The sequence below is a fragment of the Arachis hypogaea genome, chromosome 10 (assembly GCF_003086295.3).
Source record: "Arachis hypogaea cultivar Tifrunner chromosome 10, arahy.Tifrunner.gnm2.J5K5, whole genome shotgun sequence".
Taxonomy (NCBI): Eukaryota; Viridiplantae; Streptophyta; class Magnoliopsida; order Fabales; family Fabaceae; genus Arachis; species Arachis hypogaea.
This window is the reverse complement of record NC_092045.1, coordinates 102,658,723-102,680,198: the sequence shown is the minus strand read 5'-3', so window position 1 is coordinate 102,680,198 and position 21,476 is coordinate 102,658,723. Positions and strand designations below refer to the sequence as shown.

The window sequence follows — 21,476 nt, the reverse complement described above, 5'->3', positions numbered from 1 at the left end:
TAATCAAATTTTTCTTAATATATATATATATATATATATATATATATATTGAAAATGAGAAAATAAATATTGAAAGCGTTTAATTTAATTACATATGCACAGAACATATCATAGAGTATCAGTAGTTATGACTTTGAAAATAATTTTTATCTCATAATTATTAGGTAATATTTGGAAGAGAGACTAAGACTGAGATACAGAGATTGAGAGATAAATATTAGGACATTGTATTTAGTATAAAGATATACATGACTGAATTATATCTTAGTATTTTATTTGGTTTAAAATAAAAATAGAGACTAAATACTATTTTAAATGAAAAAAATCAAAAACAAATAATCCTAACCTAAAAGGCTTTAACCCCACCCTCGACTTACACCATCACAACAACCACCACTTCTCACCGTCGTCGTCGAACTCCTCATCTACAGCCACTGTCACCACCACGCAATTGCCCTACATCTGCGATGACTCTATGCACTCTTGATGGGAGTTCGTCTTGAAGGCACGCTCTCACGTCCATTCCCTCGCTGCCATCCTCCTCCGCTGGAGTCCTTTTCGCACTTGCAGATTCCGACCGCCCTGCTCTTTCCCTCCTCTATTGTCCCGTCACCTACTTCATTGTCTCCTGATTCTTGCAAGGCTCTGCCTCCGAATAGATAAAAGAAGAGATGATTGAAGAAGAGACCACAAACTGAAAAACGACACAAACATAGTGGCTAACCTTATTCGGAGACTAATCTTGTTCGCGGTGGGATTGATGATAATGAGGTTGTGGTGATTTTGGTGGCGGCAATAAGGCAGGGGCTTCTGCTAGGGCTCTTCGGTGATGGTATATTTGCGTTTGACAAGGGAAGGAGATGAGAAGAACTGAAGAAACACAAATGGCAAAGTTGGAATTATTAATTTGGATTGGGGTATTTTTCAAAGAAAATGTTAGTTAAATTTCAGTTTTCGTTTCCAAAATTTTTTGTCTCTTATGTCCCTATTTTTTGAAGGTATTGAAAGGATTGAAATTGTATTCTGAAATTTAAATTTTAGTTCTAGTCCTAAACCAACAAACATAATATCGAATTTTAGTCTCCCAATTTTAGTCCTAGTAACACAAAACAAACGCTAACTTATAGGTTACTAAAAAAAATTATTAGTACAAAAAAAATTATTGTTAATATTAAGAAGAATAATACTACATGACCAATAATAATTTATAGTCATATTTATAGACGTTTTACACACAAAAAATATATATTTTGTACATATATTTATTAGAATTTTATATACATAAATTAATATAATTTACACCAATATTTTACAAAATTTATACATATAAATTAATAAAATTTATTTAATAAAAGTAATTTAATATTTATACTAATAAAATAATAATAAAAAATATTAAAAATTCCTGACTCAAAGTTTCTGTGTTAAGAATAAAAAAGAAAGTTATTATTGGGGATCTGCAGATTTTGTGTGCCCCTCGCTTGCCACATGTTTTGAGTGCACTTTATTTTATTTTCTTTTCTCAAAGATGGGATTCCCTTCCAAAAGACACACGGCCTCCTCAAATCCTCCTAGTCCAGCCACATATGTTTCTTTTCTTAATATTAAACTCCCCCTTTTTTGGTTAAGCAGTTAATACTTATTATCTTCTTAGAGTAAGCTTGTAGCAAGGGGAAAAAAGACACATCTAATTTAATATGGATTTACTTTCTATTATCGTCTGTTTAGAGATTAAACACTATTTAATATAATTAATCAGATATAATATTTCTTATACAATACAATATTATGAATATCTTCTATAACATCAACCAATATTTCATAATAATAAATAATTTTATTAATATGATAAACAAATACTTTGATCTTCCAAGTATTAGAAATGATAAAAATATTGTTGAGAATATTTAAAAAAATTAGATACCAAGAAAGAAATTTATATATATGTAAAAAGGAACTTATTTTAGAGATTTTTTACAGGTTATATAAATTTATTATTATTATTATTATTATTATTATTATTATTATTATTATTATTGATACTTAGTAGTAGTACTGTAAATAGGAGTAGCATATCAATTTATTAAAAAATAAAAAAGGTAAAAATTAAATTGAGTTTCATTGGGTGCTTCGCCTAGCTTAGAAAGAAAGAAGGATGATTAATAACTGAGCCGCACCGTTACTTAAATATCTATCAATCTTCTTCATCACAAACCAGAGAAACAGAAACACACTTACAAGTATATTATTCATTGTTCTTCTCTGGTTTCTATTTTTTATTTTGTTTTCTTTTATTTTGTTTTTCAGTTGTGGCGCTGTGAATAATTACGCTTTGTTGTTTTGTTGGCGGCAAAGCAAATCATCGTGTTCTTCATGGCGCCTCTTAAGAACTTCTTCTTTCTCTTCTTCTTCCTCGCTTTCTCTGTAACCCTAATTTCCTCTATCGTTAACGCCGATGCCGCCTCCGCCGACGATGTTTCCGTCGATGGAGGTGCCGCCGCTGCCGCCGCCGCTGCCGCTGCCGCTGCCGCTGCTGCTGCTCAACTGGATCAACTGAACTCCAAGATCCAACACCTAGGTTTGTTCTTCTCTTCTCTTCTCTCTATTTACTTACTATTTTTGTTATGATTCTGATTTGATGATTAATTAGTTGATTAATTAATTAAACAATTACTGAAATGGATTAATTAATTAGTTGATTTCCTTTCGGTTTCGTTGATTTTAAGCTTGGTATTTGGTAGTTACGCCGTTCGGTTACTCAGAGCTTGTGATCAGTTTTTTATTTTTTTATTTCTATATTATTAGGACAGTGATGTGAGTGAGGCGTTGTGTTTGTCGCGTTCTGATTTTTGTTAGTTATCATTTCTTAATAATTTAGTTAGAATTACTGAAAGGAAATAAAATTTTTTGTGTTTTGAGAAGCGATTTATGGATTTTGTTGATGCTTGATGTCCGAGCAAGTTGCCATTTTCCGTAGTTTTTATGAAGAGATAATTTTAAAAGCAGATTTGGTTATATATATTTATTTTTCTTAATACTTTTTTGATGGCCAATACATGTGGTGCCTAATTTTTGTTTTGAAGAATCGAAAATCAGTGAAAAATCCCATGAATTGAAGAAGAAGGATGAGATAATTGCAGAAAAGGAAAAAGTTATCCAAGAAAGACTGAGCACCATTGAGTCCCTGCAGAATGAGGTTGCTTCTCTCCAGGTGAGGTGTTTAGGACTATAGATTTTTGTGGTAATAATTTGCTCATTGTGTTCCTTAGTTTTCATTTTTAATTAATAGGTGAAAAATTGTTAGTTATATTTCATACTTAATAATTTAATATAATTCATGGAGCATTTTGACTTATTTTTATATTAAAACTAACTCCAAATTAATATTTCTTCTCAGAAAAAAGGTTCATTGGACGTTGAGGAGCAGGTTGGGAAGGCTCATGCCCGTGCTGGTGAACTGCAAAATCAGGTTATGCATGAATGAGCTGGAGAATTTGTCACGTATATGATTATAGTTCTTGAGCTTACTCTGAAATTCTCAATTCAGGTGGACAAACTTAAAAGTGAATTGGATACAAAAAACAAGGAGAAGCTGACATGGGAAACCAAGATAGCCGAGGCTGAGAAAACAATTCGTCAGTTGGACTCAAAATTAGCAGATGTAAGTTCTACATTTGGCCAGATGGTATATACTTTGCTTTTACATCCCAACCAAACATTATAATTTACTCTTTTCGAAGTACTTTTCCTCATTCATTACTCTGCATTTCACTACATTGGGTTTGTAGGAAACAAGTTAATCTTTTTGAGGAATAGATCGTTCCCCCTTTAATATCCAATGTGTAAGGGTGGCCTAGCATCCAATTCTTCCATCATTGGGATGGGGGCGAGTAGATTTGTGCTCCATGTCATTTACAAATTAATCTTCATCTTCTGCATTGTCAGTTGGCTTTGAATGATTCTACATTCATAGTATTAAATTAAATGGAAGACTAAAGGTTATCAATCATCATGCAATGTTAAATTTCCATTATGCAATAGCGCTATGGCGACGATATAGTGGATATTTGACAACCTTGAGAGGAGGTCAAGGTATCAATAGTGCATTGCAACTTTTCATGTTTTGCTAAATTTCCGTTACGTAATAATGCTATGTCACTAATATATCGGATATTTGACAACTATTGTAAGAAATAATTATTAAAGCTCTTGAATCCAACCACTTGCACATATGTGTCATGATGATTTGCTCTGTATTTCCAGCAGTTGTGTCCTGTACTCATGTCAGTTTAATTTAATAATAATAACAATTTTTTATGATGATATATGGTGACCTGGGTTGTGCCGCAGTTTCAAAAGACAACTGAGGAACAGAAGACCAAAATTCGTAAAACCGAACGCGCTCTTAAAGTTGCTGAGGTATATGAATACATAGTTGGTCTTGTTATGTTGTTCAAGATTGTTGATGATTTTGACTTTGATGAAGTCTTGTTTTTCCCTCGAATATTATTGTTTAGGAAGAGATGATGAAGGCAAAGTTTGAGGCAACTTCAAAAGCAAGAGAACTAACAGAGGTAAAACCTCGGTTGACAACAATCTCTGCCGTCTTTCTTCCTTGTGTTCAAACCATGTTATCTTTCTTACATGTGTATAAACTGTGCCTGTTAGTTAAAACCTCCAAATTAATCCATGCCAAGTTGCCAATTATCAGTTGTTCTGTTGATCTGATATTGAGGTTGTTTTAATTCATTGTGCAATTTTTGTTTTTTGTTAAATTAAATGAAGAAAACCTTGTAGAAGTGGAAGTCTGAATAAGTTCATCTAGTTTAGGTAAAATGTCAGGGCTGTCTTTTGAAATGTCGACGTCAGGAGGACAAATGCTGGAAATAAATATTTACTGATCGAATTCTCTGTTTAGTCTGCTTTTAAGCTTATTTTGTGTGATAAAAAATGGCTGTATATATGTAGATGATTGCTTTTACTGGAACCCTGTTTGCCTGTTATGGTAATTTCTGGATGTATTTGTGGGAAGCGTAATTCTTTTTTGGTTGTTGGGGGGGGGGGGGGGGGACCACTCCTAGGCATATGTATTTACAGGATACCAAAGACTTTATGTGGTATCCACTATCCAAGAGCTGTAAGTGTTCTGATCGTTTTTGAAGTGTTTGAAAGGGAGTATAATAACACCTCGAAATATACTGATTGATTGTAATATGACCAGATAATGAAAATCATATACTTGGGCCTAGACCAAGAGTTGTTTTGGGAGATTGAGATTTATGACTTGTGAAAAAGGAATAATTGGTAGAGGATTTCTATCCAATTAAGTGGAAATTCTTCTACCACAGTTCTTGTTTCTTTTTTTTTTTTTCTTTCTTGGCTTTTTCCCTCTATTTTCATGACACTAGTATAAGGAATTTCCAGGTCTAAATTTTAAAATAGTTAAATAAAAAAACTGGTTTGAAACATTGTACTTAGTTGAATGAGATTTTACATGGTTATGTAAGCATCAACTGCCTACAACTGTAGTGCTATGAGAGTTGATAAAGTATTTCAATATGCTATGAAATTTAGATAATATTGGTGATGTGTTTATTTATGCATACTGATGCTGATGAATCAGGTCCATAGTGCTTGGCTTCCACCTTGGCTTGCTGCACACTATGTCCAAACTAGGGTGAGTTCATATTGTGTGCTTTATGATTTAAATAATACAGCCTTCTTCAGAAGTAATGAGAATTTTGTTTTTCTGTTAGTCATTGGTTCAAACTCATTGGGATAAACATGGGAAACCTACTTGGGAGGTGATTACTCAAAAGGTACTACTTTGTTTTCTAGTTTTATCACACTTTCTTGTCTGGTACCTCTTATGATAATTTAGTTTACCCAACTGGCTTTTTTCTTTTTAATTTTTTGGCCACTAGAAACAGAGATCCTACTGGCTTCATTTTGACATCTTCCCTGTTCATTCTAGGCTAAAGAGAAAAAGGAACAAGCCGGGAAATGGGCTGAACCTCATGTGGAAACAATCACAACTGTAAGTAGTCTGCACTGCCTGGAGATACTTGTCATTGTATGGATTAAGTGCAGCAGCACTTTTAAGTGGTGTATAACTTCAACTGCTGTGCCCTATGGCTAAAGATGAATATATTGATCTGTTTGTTTTTGTTCCTCTGGTAGTTTGAGATCCATTTGCCTTTCCTTGTTTTTTGTTGTTACTTTGGTAAATAATCAAGCAAATTTAATTATATTATTTCTCACTTGTCTTGGTTTTCACATGAAGAAATGGATCCCGGCTGTTAAGGAACACTGGTCTGTGGTGAAAACGAATGCCGAACCTCATGTGCAATTATTTACTACAAAAACTACTGAAATTTATGAGGCATCAAAGAATGCAATTGCTCCTCATGCAAGCAAGGCGAAAGAATTTGTAGATCCTTATTATCAGGTAGGTCTTAATTTTTGGTTTTGTTTGCTCTGTTGAATTGTTTCTGAAAATACTCTTTACTGGTTGACAGGAAGCTAAAAGGCTGAGCAAGCCATACATTGATCAGGTTGCTGTTGCTGTGAAGCCTCATGTTGATAAAGCACAAGAGGTTTTGAAGCCCTATACAAAACATGTTGTTCATGCTTATGGCAGGTTCATGGACTCCGCCACTACATATCATAGCCAGGTTTCATGCCTTTTCGCATCTGATGACATTTGTTTATTTTAACTGTTGAGTATTGCTGTTATAGATGATTCTGTTGTTTTTCACATGTGTAAAGAGCAATACATGTAGTTATAGCTGCTCACTTCTACAATCAGGCTTAGGCCATCCTGTTAAAAAATAATAACAATGAAAGCCAAGTTGCATCATCAGCAGATTTAGGTTATTCATTCTGGTTGTGGTGTGACCATTTGTCACAATATGCCTCTTCTTGAATACTACACTATAATAACCTTTTCTGAGTTCGGAGACCATAACATGACATCGTATTAATGTTAGTGTAAGCAGATTTGATGAAAACTGTCTCAAGCTCCTATTTGTTTGTTGCAATGCTATATGTAAAAATTTGGAGTTTAGTTCCCTGAGTCTCTACTGTCCATATTAGTCTTCGTGCCTAGAGCAACATTGCTTTGATTGCTACACAATTAATGAGATCTATTCACCTTTTTTGGGCAAATTGCAGAATAATGAAATACTGAAAGTAGTCATTGTATAAGTTTGATAACATGTATATTGCTTTTCTGAGTGTTATTTTCTTCTGCTGTCAAGGTCCAAGCAACTGTCCAGGAGACACTGAAAAAGCACGAGCTTACTAGGCCTCTTGCTACTAAAGAATTGGAATGGTTTGCGGTATGCATCAACTGATTGTGTCCTGACCAATTTTGATGACAGTGACTTATTTGATTTTGTGGTTTGACAAAAACTCTGTTAACTTGCAGGCCTCTGCTCTTTTGGCCTTGCCTGTTATTTTACTGGCTAGAGTTTTATCTGCCACTTTCTGGTCAGTTTTGAATGTCTTGAAGATCATATACTGATTTAATTTTTGTTAATCGCTTGATATGTGTGTTCTCTTGATATTTGGATTTGTATTTGTCTTTGTTTGAAGTTTATTAATTCTGAGTGGTTGAACATGTAAAGAAGTTTTACACTAAGAAAAATGACAAGAATTGGAAGTTGTGGTTACTAATTCGTTTCTCTGCTTCAGCAAAAAAGCCAAAAAGCCTGCTCGAAGTGGAAACACTCAGAGTGCTCGACGTAAAGCTAAACGAGGGCATCCAGATCAGCCCGACAAGTAGATAACACAATGTTCGTTCCTACTTTTTTTTGGGACAGATTTAGGTATTTTTTTTCTATTATATTTTGAAGATTATATTGTGTCTTTGCATGATAAAAAGCAAGCATTGATATTTCATCGATTTCCTAAGTTATTTATTGTGTGTCTCTGGTTCTGGTATGATTTGCTTTGCATCTCTGAAATAGAATTAATTAATTCCATGGTCATCCTAGATTGTCTCTAGTTTGTAGTTGGTGTTGTGCTATATTTGATAGACTAGGTGAATAAGTTTGATTTATCATCATCTTATGCTATTCAGGGAAATGGAGTCATGTGGATGTTAATTGAAACATGTTTCTTACAGACTGTCATAATTGTAAGTAGGAAACTATGACTTTGCTACTGCAAAGCACTATCTTAATTGGCTAACAAGGGTAACAGATATACTGTATATTATGGAGTTGCACTTCTCTGTCTTTTTTATTTCTTGTTTTGCTAGCCATAGCTAAATATAATGCATAAAAAGAGTTTCTTTTCTTGCAGATTGTTTTTACCTGTTCACATGGACTTATCTTGGGGGCCAGATATTTTACCTGTTCCATTTTATGTGGGCTTTGAATATTTTAGCTTTTTGTTTCTCATTGAGGGATCTTCAGAAGGTTAGAGTTGGGCATACGATGTGCTTAGGCATTCATGTATTATGGCTGTGTTATATTTGTTATTTCACCCCTTCCCCCATTTTGTTCGGAGAAAAATCTTCATATATTTCACAATCATGTATGTTTATTGAGGTTGCTTTTAGAACTAGAAGTTGAAAGAAACTAATTCATGGGTTATTCTTCACTATCACTTCATGTTTTCCTTTTCACAAATTATTCTGTAATGGAAAAGAAAACCTTTCATGTATGCACTTGAATATCTGCTTATATTTGATTAATGATATGCTTAGAAACTACAAAGTTTTAAGCTCTAGCCTCTAAACCCCCCATTAAGGTTTCTTATTGGGTCACACGCTATGAAACACTAGTTTGTATATTCGTTCATTAGAAGGTAAAATCATGTTTTAGTAGTCATCAAATAATTTAATCTGGTTCGGAATAGCTTGCGGTACATAGGAGTCGAGTAATCGAGATTGCTTTAGATAATGAATGCTTATTGGAATATTGGCTGCTATCATTTGTTTGTGTTTACAAAACACACTGTTGGCCATGATTACAATTTTCTTGGACAATGTTTTAACCCTTTTCTCTCTTGGGGCAGGAACCATTTACCACTATAGGAAAAATCCATAAGCTAAATTATCTAATGTGCTGTCCTTTCTCATTTGTCACGATTAGAATAAATTTCTTGATCCAATTATCTAGTGAAATTATGCGTGACGATTTGGAATTTTGTTAGAAATCTTCTTGCTAGTTGTCTGTTTTCTTTGGGAAAAATGGAAGATTTTTTCGGTTTTGGCTTTCTGAAAATATACATTCATGATTATGTACATAAGAATATAAGATATTATTGCTATACTTCGCAGCTCACGAATTTATTATAATCTTAAAATGGAAAAGGTAAAATACGAATTTCTAAATATATTCAAAGAAAAGAGGTATGTGCCAATTTAAAAATCAGCAGTAAACGTCATATGTAAAAAATATCCTCGAACAGGGTAAACATAATTTTCTTATCAAGTACTAAATGTATTTAGAATTACGTAATTATTTATTATATTTTATACTTTACAAATGATGCTATTTAAATAAAATATGAATGAAATTTATTTCTTTCGTTAACTTAAACTAGTGTACAGTTAGATTTATCATGTAAAACTAATAATACAGGAGTGAACAATTATCATTAAAATATTATATATAAAAAAGTTTGGGAAATAACAAAAAATAGCTTAGAACAATCTAAAGTTAGCTTATTTTTGCATTCATTATTACTTATCTTATTTTGTATTTTTTAATAGTGTTAAAATAATTAAATAATATTAAATATATAATTATAAAAGTTATATATATAAAATTATAATGTTAAATTAAATAAAATAATTTTAGATTATGATATCGTATCATGGTGGTTATACATTTTTTCTATGCTTTTGGAGATTTCAATTTCTTTTCCTATATAGATTAGGCCGTTAGGGAAAATTTTGTATGTTTTTGACACACAATTAGTCAATTAGTGTCTATTCTAAAAAGTAAAAACAATCAGAGACATTTTTTTTTGTGCAGGCGAATGGGCCGGGTAACAACCCCACCCACAACAACAACAACAACAACAACATATGCTACAATATATGCAACTACATCAGGTACAATCAAGAGTTTGATTCTATATATGTTTTTGTTCATATTCACAGACATTAAATGAGTTCACTGTGGAAGATGTGCTCATTAAGAAGGACCCAAAAGGATAAGGGCGTAGACAAAATGGGCCATATGCAAAACTTTGTTGGGCTGAACCATTAAGAGAGCCTATATAAAACTTAGAATATACAGCCAATTGATTTCCTGGGCCTTTCTCTAAGTGTGGTGAAGAACTCTTTCACGGTTTGTTTACTGTTTGGTATCGAGTTAAAATTTAGAGAAATGACAGGAGTAATATATCGTTATATTTTCCTTTACTAATATAATTTTTTTTAATGGACTTTGGTTAGTTAAGTGATTAGTTCATTTGTCTTCATTCAAAAATTTATTGATTAATAATAAATTCTTAAATATAATTTCGATCAGCGATGGATTAATTTTTGATATCCTAAGTAAAGATACCCAAACACAAAAAAGCTTTTTTAAGTATTAATAAAATTTTCAATCTTTTAATTCCAAAAGAGGATTGCTTAACACTCTTGATAATACTTCTCTAAAGTTTAAAGGAAATTGTACGGGAAAAAGATGATGCAACTAAAATAACAAATCATAGTAGGTAACAGGACTGAAAGTGAGTCAAGTTAGCTTATGAGTTAGCTCAAGTTCGATTTGTTAATAGCTGAATAAGTTGAACTCGTGAACTGATGAGACGAGCTTGAGTTTAGAATTGAGCTTATAAATTAAATGAGTCGAGCTTGAGTTTGGATAAGTAGTTCAACTCATTAGTTTGTGAGTTGACTCGATTATATATATATATATATATATATATTTAATGTTATATATATAAATGATCTTAGTTATTTAAAATTTTATATTTATTTTTTATATATAATTTTGATGTAAGATATAAATAAAAAAATTATAATTACTAATATAGAATTATAAATTATGTTCTTATTATTTAAGCTAACTCATGAGTTTTCAATGAACCAAATTTGAGTTTAAAAAATAGTCTCGATTATTAATGAGGTGAATTGTAAGCCAAACTCAATTTTCTTAAGTCGAATTTGAGTTTGTTTTATCTCAACTCACTTCCAACCTTAATAAGTAGTTATCATATACAATGTATTTAGATATTTTACACAATTTGGTATTTTCTTCAAAATAGTATAAAGGTATTTTCTAATATTAGTCTTTATAAATTATAAAATTAAAGAATTACTAATGGGGGTATCTTCATATCTTGTTAAATTAATAAAGAGTTAGTTAACATTAGGATAGACATCTATTCCTACTGAGCGCATAAATATGTTGTTTTATTTGGCATTCTTATTGGACTTTCAAAGTATTAGTATTAACTTATTTGTTCGTTTAAATAAATGTTAATATTCGAATTTTATTTTGTATATGTAATAATTTATTTGCTAATAATAAATTTTTAAATAGAGTTTAAATTCGCAAAAAGATTAATCCTTAAAAGAGACGAAGACAACCAAAAAATAAAAGCATTATTAAACTGATTTACATGGCATATGAAGAGATGGTTAAGGTAGATGTGACTAATGTGGCTCTATGAAACCAGATAATACATTACAATGTTATTTACGTTATACGGCCAAGCAAGCTAAGACTGTGATTCTTTCGAAATAAGTTTAATTGATGATACATTGATACATATTTATTATATATAAAAATGGTATTTGCATATTAAAATTAGTTATCATATATATATATATATATATATATATATATATATATATATATAGTTTAATTTATTTTTAAATAGTATGTATTTTATATTTTAATGTATATTTTATATTATTGACTAATTTTAATGTAACCTAACATAATTGATATTTATATAATTTAATTATTTTATTAGTTTTTATAGTTTCATCAAATTCTTTTTTTAGATCTTTACAATTTTAAATTTTGTAATTAAATTTGTATATTAATTAGATAAAATTTCATAATTAAAAACTCATTAATTGTTATTTTTCAGAAAAAATACAATGTTTTTTATATTTTTTGCTTTTAAATAGTTTATAATTTATCCTACATCAAATACAAAAATAAATATTTTGAAAAAAAATATTTCTTAACAAAATATAATTAAAATAAATCAAATTAAAAGTTTTTTTTTTTATCTAATACAGGAACTAAATTACAGATTCTTTAAATTATATTTAAAGACATAACTAAAAAATTAGTAAAATTATATATAAAGACTGTATATAATTAAACCTGGCTTATTTGTCAGACAAATTATTTAACCCCAAATTAAATTCTAAAAGCATATGTTTAATTATCAAGATCATAATTATTGTAAGAGTATATATGTTGGCACATCAGTTGAGACATTTTTAAAATAGATTATTTCTCCCTAATTAATTAGTGGTAGTTGAAATTTGAAAACCCCCAAAACAAAAATTGTTGTGAATATCATACGCATGTTTTTACATGCATAACAGTAATATTATTTAGAGTTTATAAGTTTTTATTTAATCAATTAATTAAGTTCATCTATATATATATTGTATTATAACTTATAGGCCCTGCTCTAAATAGTAGTTAGGCTAAACTTTAAAATGCAATTACAAAAGCTATCTATATATACACATTTAAAACTCACTTGAGAATTGCATTTAATGTAATATGTAGACACCAGCAAATAAATAATCAAAATTATTACACACTTATTTCTATTTCATCTGTTTATCAAATTATGAGTACAACTCTTTTCATTCTCCTCCTTTTATTACCAATCATCATAATAATAATACTATTATGTAGACACAAATGCAATTTTTTCATTTCTATATATAACTAATATGTTATAATCACTATTATTATTATTATTATTATTATTATTATTATTATTATTATTATTATTATTATTATTATATTTATATATTCAAATTTATTAAGTTATAGTAAACTTTAAATCATAAATCAAAATAAAAATAAAAATAAATATTCTAATAAAAATATTAATAAACCCGTGAAACACGGCGTAAACTCTAGCGTAATACCAATCGATAGTGATGATTTTTATTTACGATTAAAAATATTTCTGATTTTATTAATCAAATTTGAGATGTTTAGTCTTTTTATAAAATGTACTGGTAATTTAAAAATATTTTTTAGAATTAATAACATATATAAGGATTTGAGATTTTTATTTAAAAAAAGGTGTATAATTATTAGATGTAATAATGTGAAAGAAATTTTGAGAATTTGATTCGTATAAAATTTGGATTGATTTTTGATGTAATTAAATAAAAAATAATTATAAAAAAATTAATTGTGTTAATTAAATTAAAAAATATATATTTTTAGAAAAAGTATAAATAACTAATTAGGGTGGCAGTTAACTTGAGCCAACTTTTTTAATTTTAAAAATTTTTAAATTTCAAAAAATGCACTCCAATAATATTTACTACATAGTCGTTTTTTTTTCTTTTTCATAGGTTTTAGATGATTCTTTTAATTAATTTTGGAAGTTTTTTTCTTAGATTTTAGATATATTTTTTATATATTTTAGATGTTACTTTTTTTATGTTTTGGATATTTTCTTTTTAGATTTTGGATTTTTTTTAATAGTTTTGGACGTTTCTTTTTTTAGTTTTAAATATTTTTTGAATATTTTGAATATTTCTTTTTATGACGTTTCAAATCTTTTTTTATTAAGTTTTTATATTTATTTTATAATAATTTTAAATGTTTTTTTCATTCAGTTTTAGATTTTTTTAAGATTTTAGATATTTTTTGCGGTTAATTTTAAATGTTTTTGATGATAATTTGAATTCATGTTCCATACAAAAAAAAATTAAAAAAGGTCCAATTCTATTTTTTTTATTTTTTTAATGCTTTTTTTTACTAATTGCCACCTTTAATTGGTTACTTAACAAAGTTATTTTTATTTATTGTTGTTGAATTTTTTGCTACGTAGCATTATTGACTAGCTAGATAAAAGCAATAACATTAAAGAAGTTTCTTAACTGCAAATAAGAACAAGATTCACTTTGATACTGCAAGGTCTCTTTACCTGCATTAAACTTAGAAACACGATAATTAAAAAAAAAAAGGAAAAAGGAAAAAAGTTTTACGTAGTTTAATTATCCAACTTAGCTTATAACACTAAATTATGTATAATAATTAATTAAACAAAATGAAGTAGGGTCTCTCTCCTTTATTTAGTAGGAAGGCCAGTAATTATCAAGATCCATGCAATGATCCATGCCCATAAACCTATTTCCATGACCACCATTTGTGTTGCTTATTTCATTGACGTAACCCACATTCTCAGCACCAAGGGAATTTGTTGAAATCATGTTGGAACTCACATCATGATGAACTTGATGATGAGGAACCATACCCAATGTTTGGGACGGAGGAGTCGGCTGCATGGGCCGCAAAACTGGTTGTGTTGTGGCCACTACTGTTTCGCCTCCTCCGCCTCCTAGATTTAAATTGAGTCCTGAAATTGTGAATCCAATTCCTGGAGACGCAGCCACTGGATAATTTATCTGAGGCTGCATCCCGGGCAGGTTGGTACTGGTTGATCCAGTACCAACACGCAAAACCCTAGCTACTTCTGCTAACTCTGCAGTATTCATATAGTTCCTTCCATAGAGGAAATGAGCGGCGGCGGGGTCTCCGAGTTGCATCATTGGCGGCGGCGGCACAATATTGTGGTGACCTATTTCAAGGTTGAAAGGGTTCATTGCCCTACTTGCATGGTTGGAAGAAGGGTACTTCTTTGCACCGGCACTCTTCTGGAACACACGGCAAACCACCCATTCATCCTGCTGTATATATCACAAAAGGGTGTTAGGGTTTGTTATGTTGAATATTAATGACAGTTAATCTATATCTCCATTAAATTGGTCACCTATAATAATCAAAGGTTGTTAATGTTCATCTAGAATTGTTAATATTGACTATTAAAGACGCTTTTGATGATTGTTAGAAAACATTTTTCTTCCTTCAATAAATAGTCTAAGTAAAGTCTTTGAGGAAATTGATCCATTAACATGGCATAAAGGTGATTAAAATTTAAATATTTAAGAGATAATTAAAAATTATTTTAAATTAGTCAAAAGTAATTTATTTTGTATTCATTAATTATCGTTAGAATAATTAGGAAATATTAGAGGTAATAAATGTGTAATTACAAATATTATATGTATAAAATTATAGATGTTAAGTTAAATAAAATAATTTTAGATTATTAACTCTGTAGCATTAAATTTAAAGCAAATAATTTACAATTTGGTTCTTGTTGATTAAATTCTTGTTTGTATACCGAAATAGGTAAACTCTTAATATATATTAGGAAAAATATGTTTGAGAAAAATTAGTAGATATTCTTAGTGTAAATTAAAACTCGTGTATTGATGTATTAATTGAATGATAAGCCATTAATGAATGTTTATAATAAAATTATTTGTTTATGTGATATAAATTGCTGAAGAGAATAAAACATTTTATCATAGCACCTAATAATGATTCTATGTTCGATTGGGATTAAAGAAAAATGAAACTGACATGGACAAATTTTAAAAGAAATAAAAGGTAGCCAAATAGTGCTACATATTTGAAAGAGACAAAGAATAAAAAAAAAAAAAAGAGAAATAAACCAAGGTAGCTTCCCCTTTGATTCTTCCAAATTTTAAGCCCGAAAAAACTTTAACATAAATAGCATGTTTAAGTAAATATAAAACCACTCGCCATCTTTTCTTAAGGATTAATTAACCCTTAAGTTATGGTTCTTGACTAATAATTGTTTGGTTTTTTGAATTTGCAATATATGATATGATATGCGGACACTTCTTGGAGTTTAGTGGAAGAAGAAGATGGGTAGGGTTTTGTCATAAAAGATACGTTATTTGTATTTGCATTTTACTACATGTTTGAAAGAAAAATCATTTACAGAAATATTAAGTAACTAATATTTTTTCATTATATTTATATATACCTTGGTTGTTCGAAAGGTGGATTTAGAATGAATGCGATATTCATGCATGACCCAATTACTCTTCTCTCCCCTGGGGGCTCTTCCTTTGTAGAAAACCAAAGTTTTCTTCATCCCAATTAGCTCCGATGTAACACTATTAAGGATCTCTTTGTCTTTTCCGGTGGTCTTCCAATACCCGGTGTTCGTGGCTCGGTTCGTTCGCACCCCAGTTGGGTACTTCCGGTCCCTCAGGCTGAAGAAGTACCATTCTTTTTCTCCCATCTTCGCCTTCCCTAATTCATGGAAATTTTTGTTAAATAACTATGAAAAAAAAATAAACATCCAAGGAACATAATATATTAGATTCAATGAGAATCTGTTGTGGTCCTTTTGTTTAATTAGAAAAGTAATAGAAGGTATTTAACAAATGTATATCATTCACTTAAATTAAATCTTATCCAAATCTCTTCTTAATGGACTAAAATATACGTTAGTTAGTAGAATGGGATTAAAATTTGGTGCATCAATTAATTAATTTCTCATAAAAACCTTAGATAGTGTTGAGTAATCTAAAAATAATGATAACATGGATATAAAAATAAGCACTATCTATTAAGAGAATAATTGAAGAAATAAATTAAGAAAATTAAATATCTTGAATTCGATGGATATTTATTTCTCAAATATAAATGAATATGCATATAAAAAAATCAAAGAAATTGAACTAATAATAATAGTTGCAAACTATATGCACCTGGAAGCTCCCATGGCTCACATTTATTGAGATCAACATCAGTTATTGCCCTGCCTGAAAAGTTTGAATCCGAGATCTTGTTTATGAGATAGCAAGTAATGAGTTCTTCGTCGGTTGGATGAAATCGAAACCCAGGTGGTAGGGTTTCCTCCTTTCCATTGCAACCTTCCATTATTTCTATGTCCTTCTTATTAATCCCCTCCTTATTGGTGGTGATTGCTTCCTTTTCCTTCTATAGCATACAAATTTGCACATCATAATGAACTTTCTTAGAGAAAAATTATAGCTAAGCAAAACATAGATTTGTCATTGAAGAAAAAATTAGACAAAGTTCAATTACACATCTAACTCTCCAATTTTCTAATTAAATATATCCACCTCTCAAAAAGAGTCATCAATACCCTTAGGAAAAAAATTTAAATTAAAGGAATTAACTTTGATTTCTTCTTCAAAGAAAAAGCTTAGACAAAAACCCTAAGAAGTAAATAATTAAAGAGATAGAGCTTACTTGCATGGAGAGACAAAACTCTTTGTTCAATTTTGGGTTGAATTTTTGTGATTCACTTTGAGAAGAAAAAACTTGACTTGAGGGTTACCACAAAATAATAAGATCAAATTAAAAGAGAAGGAAGAGTAGGGTGTTTCGTTATCACTGCTACTACTAATCAATCATGCATGAAAGAAACTAAAGTTAATTAGGGTTTAAGTATACAAAGGCAAATGAAGAAAGAAAAACCATGGATAAGTGTGTTTCTCAAGGTTCCACCAAATGTGGGTCTTCATCATCAAGTTGCCACAGGTTTATAGCAAGTTGTAAATTCTAAGGAGACACCTAGCAATGTTGAACTAACTGCAATGACGATTTTAACCCTCTTGATCTGCATGCATCACCACTACAACAATATATATTATTTTTGAGGGTTATAATGTGTAAAAGAAAATTAAAATTTGTCAAAAAAACAAATTTTGACACTATTTTAACTATGAAAACATGTTAATAAAAGTTTTGTCAAAAATAGTATTTTTAATATATAAGTGATTGTGGAAAAAATTTAAATCTTATTTTAATAAATATTGGTTGTCAAAAATAATTTGTTAGAAAATTTTGAGAACATATTTTCTGTGATACTTATTAATTGTCAAAAATACTATTTATTTTGACACTTATTAACTAAAAAATATTCTCAACAAAAAATTTTAACAAAGAATGAGATGTGATCTTGAAACTAAAGAATAAATTGAGATTTTGAAGATAAAGAATGAGTAGTATAATCCTAAACTGAGAGCAGTGTGATGTCAAAATTAATAGAGCCCAAAGAAGAAGAAAAATAGTGGAGTAAATTAAAAACAAATGAGTATTAAAATTGAGGAGTAATTTTCTACGGTCAAATTATTCGTCAAAAAAATATAAAAAATTTGACATTTGTGATATTTGTCAAAAATATATATTAATTTTGACATTTAATTATGGTGTTAAAAAATAAAGTGTTAAAATAACTCTATTTTCTTGTAGTGCACCATATAATGTTACCACATCTTGGTTTAAGAAATTATTTACCAAAAATATTAAACATAGATGGTAGCTATAATAATATAGAAATTATATTTATCAATTGAAAAAGTATAGGTAAACAATGAAAATAATAAATAATGTGAATAATAGATATATCAAATATTTATTTTATTAGGTGTACAGATGATTATTTTAATATTAAAATTTAGATGAATAATTTAAAGGTGTAGTGTGTTCTTATTTGATTGGTGGTTGTTCATGTTGTTTAAAAAAATCATTATTTATCTAACACTCTTCTTACCAATTAAATTTGTTCCTTCATAAATCAATATAATATATAATTACATTATTACTTTTAATAATAACTAAGTAAATTATATTATATAAATTTTTTTATTAAAAAAAATTATTCATTGTCAAAAGTTATAGCTAAATATGTATTCAATATATGTGTATTCAGTATTTATTTATTTGATATATATTGAGTACATACATATGTTTGCTTTATACAATAAAATAAGAGTTTTGTTAATCTATGTTTTTACAAATTGTACTGTTAAGATTTAGTTACAAATTTAAAATTAATCTAAAATTTCAATTAAAAGTTTTTACAAATATAAAAACTTAATTATTATAATTAAAAGAAATTATAAATACTAAGAGAATCTTAATTATTTTACTATTAAGCACAAATATATAATATATAATATCCACATTTATTTCAGCGCCAGAAACAAAAGGCGTCATGCATGTGAATCATTCATGCACACGTGATGCAGTGGGCTCCACTATATACCTAATATTGTTTATAAGCTTATTGTATTGTATAAATTATTGGTGCATTTTTAATTTTTATTCCATTTTATTTAATAATTTAAATTTTTAAAAATAATTTATGATATCATTTTAAATTTTTTACAATTAAAATACATAGAAATAGTTTTTTTATTATTTTAATTTATTTAAATAAAAATAAAAATAAAAATAAAATTTTATTATAAAATAAAATAAACATGCATATACATTACTCATCTAAAAAATATTGGTGGCTACTCCAATAAAAATTTAATAATTATCATTATGTAAAAATATATTATTTTAACCATTAAATAATAAATTATATGACTTAATTTTATTTGAAGTAAAAGTGTTATCTTTATTTAAAATGTTATAAAATAAATAAATTATATTTTTTAAACAAAAATCATCATGAAAAGATGATTTTGATATTTTCGTGGGAGTAACTGCCAAAAAACATTTACTTGATCATCACACATATACTTTTATATATATATATATATATATATATATATATATATATATATATATATATATATATATATATATATATATATATATAAGTCATGACAACAATAAGGTCAAAGGAAAGTAATGCACACAGAAAAATAGAAATTAAATTAAATGTATACGAGAATAGCTAGAAATAAAGAACAAATAATAACATGATATATAATGGTGTGTTTTTATGGATACCACCAACTATCATTAGAAAAAGAAACAAAGAAAATATTGTTTTATGGAAGACAGCTCCACTTTTCCCTGACCAATTTCCAGAAATCCACACCCCTTCATTCTTATTTTATTTCTCTTGATATTCCTATGTGATTATGATTTTACATATTTGTATTTCAGTAATTAAATAATGTGAGATGGTGGTCTGTAACAATATATATAACATTAAAATTTTTTGTTAATTAATGACAAGAAAAAAATTCGGATAATTCACCTTGATAAAATAAATAAAATTTAAAATTATGTAAATGTGTTGAAATAGAATTGGTTTCTTATCTTAAATATTTTTATGTAAATCGAAAACAAAAACGTTAATGTTTAAATCAACCCTACAGTTTCAAGACACCGAAAAAAATTAAATTTGAGAACAAACCTGGTGACCAGGATCCATCTCTTCACTTCCAACCTGGGAGAGATCCAAAAGCGGCATCTCCTATAATCGCAAAATAAACGAACAAATGTACATTCAAGATGGTTACTGTCCCAAGCATCATAATACAGGACGAAACTAAAATGCAAACCTCGTAACAAGTATCCATTTCTTCACTTCCAACCTCAGTAACATCCAATCTTGGCATGGCCTATAATCACAAAAAAAACACCGAAAACTAGATTCATGTAAACTATTTAAATAATCAACTAGCAAATGAGATTTAACAAAATCCTCACCAAACTCCATAGATAAGGATACAGATGTATAACTGGACCGCATTATTCTACCCATATTAATTAGGAAAAAAATGCATCGATATTGATAGAAACTGAATTTATTATTTTATTTAACCTATTATATCATTACCTAGTTTATGAATCTAATGTCACTAAATTAGCATTTTTAATGCATGTGGCATCTATGATTTATACTCATGCATGTATTCGGAATCTAATCATGAATAACTCTTATTATTCTATTCACCTTACATCTACAAGAAAAGACTTACCAATACCAATCCAGTTAGTTTTATGTTATTATATTTCACAATATAATGAACTAATAATATTATACTGTATACATCAAGCACTTCATGGGGGAAAGCCTCTAAACTAACCACTCATCTCGTGTACCAAATACATTGCCTATACATGCGTGTTCAATTTTGCATATTACTAATCCCTAACTAATTAACGCATTCATATCCTGTGCAAAGATGAACATCTAATACATATATAAATAAGCATCTATGGTGATATATTAAACAAACCATTCTCACCTTACACGCCATCAACTCACTGGCACGCGGTGGATGAACGTTCCAAAACAGAGACACTATTAACTCTTTTAACTTGTATGGTGAATAAACCGATTAGACGACGGGAGGAGCCACACGCAGGGAAGGACGTGATGCGGTGCCGCCAGCAGGAGTCACACGCTCGGAATGCGCTTATGGGCGTTCATCGGTGCGGAACTCGACTTCTCCGGGAGAGACTATAGTTGATCACACACGAGTCAGTGAGAAACTGAGATATTAACGTCGGCTGATATGGGTTGCGTCCTTGCTACTGACGGCGCCGCTCAAATAGGAATGATCATGGTTCATGTTATTGTCAAACTGAATCCTAATTTTTTAAACCATTCAAATGAGTAAATCTTCATAATTAATAATTGTAACCATAATTCAAATTTAATTTCAATTAAATCCTCGTAACCCATAA

At 29.2% G+C, this 21,476-nt stretch overlaps 2 protein-coding genes across 7 annotated transcripts; one reads left to right on the top strand and one right to left on the bottom strand.

The window, feature by feature from the left end:
• Window positions 1-2,072: 2,072 nt before the first annotated feature.
• LOC112716185 (uncharacterized) lies at window positions 2,073-8,670 on the top strand. Of its 4 annotated transcripts, none has more exons than XR_003160202.3 (16): window positions 2,073-2,578; window positions 3,084-3,211; window positions 3,398-3,469; window positions 3,548-3,661; window positions 4,351-4,419; window positions 4,518-4,574; window positions 5,624-5,677; window positions 5,757-5,819; window positions 5,975-6,037; window positions 6,284-6,448; window positions 6,519-6,674; window positions 7,260-7,340; window positions 7,430-7,491; window positions 7,696-7,796; window positions 8,084-8,140; window positions 8,308-8,670. XR_003160202.3 is itself a non-coding variant. In XM_025768050.3 (15 exons), the coding sequence occupies exons 1-14, from the start codon at window positions 2,374-2,376 to the stop codon at window positions 7,784-7,786; spliced, it is 1,380 nt and encodes a 459-aa protein (XP_025623835.1). In that variant the 5' UTR covers window positions 2,073-2,373; the 3' UTR covers window positions 7,787-7,796; window positions 8,308-8,670. The 4 variants fall into 4 exon arrangements, 2 of the variants coding, with proteins under 2 accessions (XP_025623835.1, XP_025623834.1); XR_003160201.3 differs by having other exon boundaries at window positions 7,696-7,829; XM_025768050.3 differs by lacking the exon at window positions 8,084-8,140.
• Window positions 8,671-13,913: 5,243 nt separating this feature from the next.
• On the bottom strand, window positions 13,914-20,404 carry LOC112716184 (NAC domain-containing protein 37). Of its 3 annotated transcripts, XM_025768047.3 has the most exons (5): window positions 20,197-20,404; window positions 17,286-17,670; window positions 16,778-17,009; window positions 16,045-16,316; window positions 13,914-14,875 (listed from the first exon to the last, which is right to left on the bottom strand). In XM_025768047.3, exons 2-5 carry the CDS (start codon window positions 17,289-17,291, stop codon window positions 14,261-14,263), a joined length of 1,125 nt encoding a protein of 374 aa, XP_025623832.1. In that variant the 5' UTR covers window positions 17,292-17,670; window positions 20,197-20,404; the 3' UTR covers window positions 13,914-14,260. The 3 variants fall into 3 exon arrangements, with proteins under 3 accessions (XP_025623832.1, XP_025623833.1, XP_072060132.1); XM_025768048.3 differs by lacking the exon at window positions 20,197-20,404 and having other exon boundaries at window positions 14,011-14,872; window positions 17,286-17,556; XM_072204031.1 differs by lacking the exon at window positions 20,197-20,404 and having other exon boundaries at window positions 14,014-14,875; window positions 16,778-17,006; window positions 17,286-17,556.
• Window positions 20,405-21,476: the final 1,072 nt, after the last annotated feature.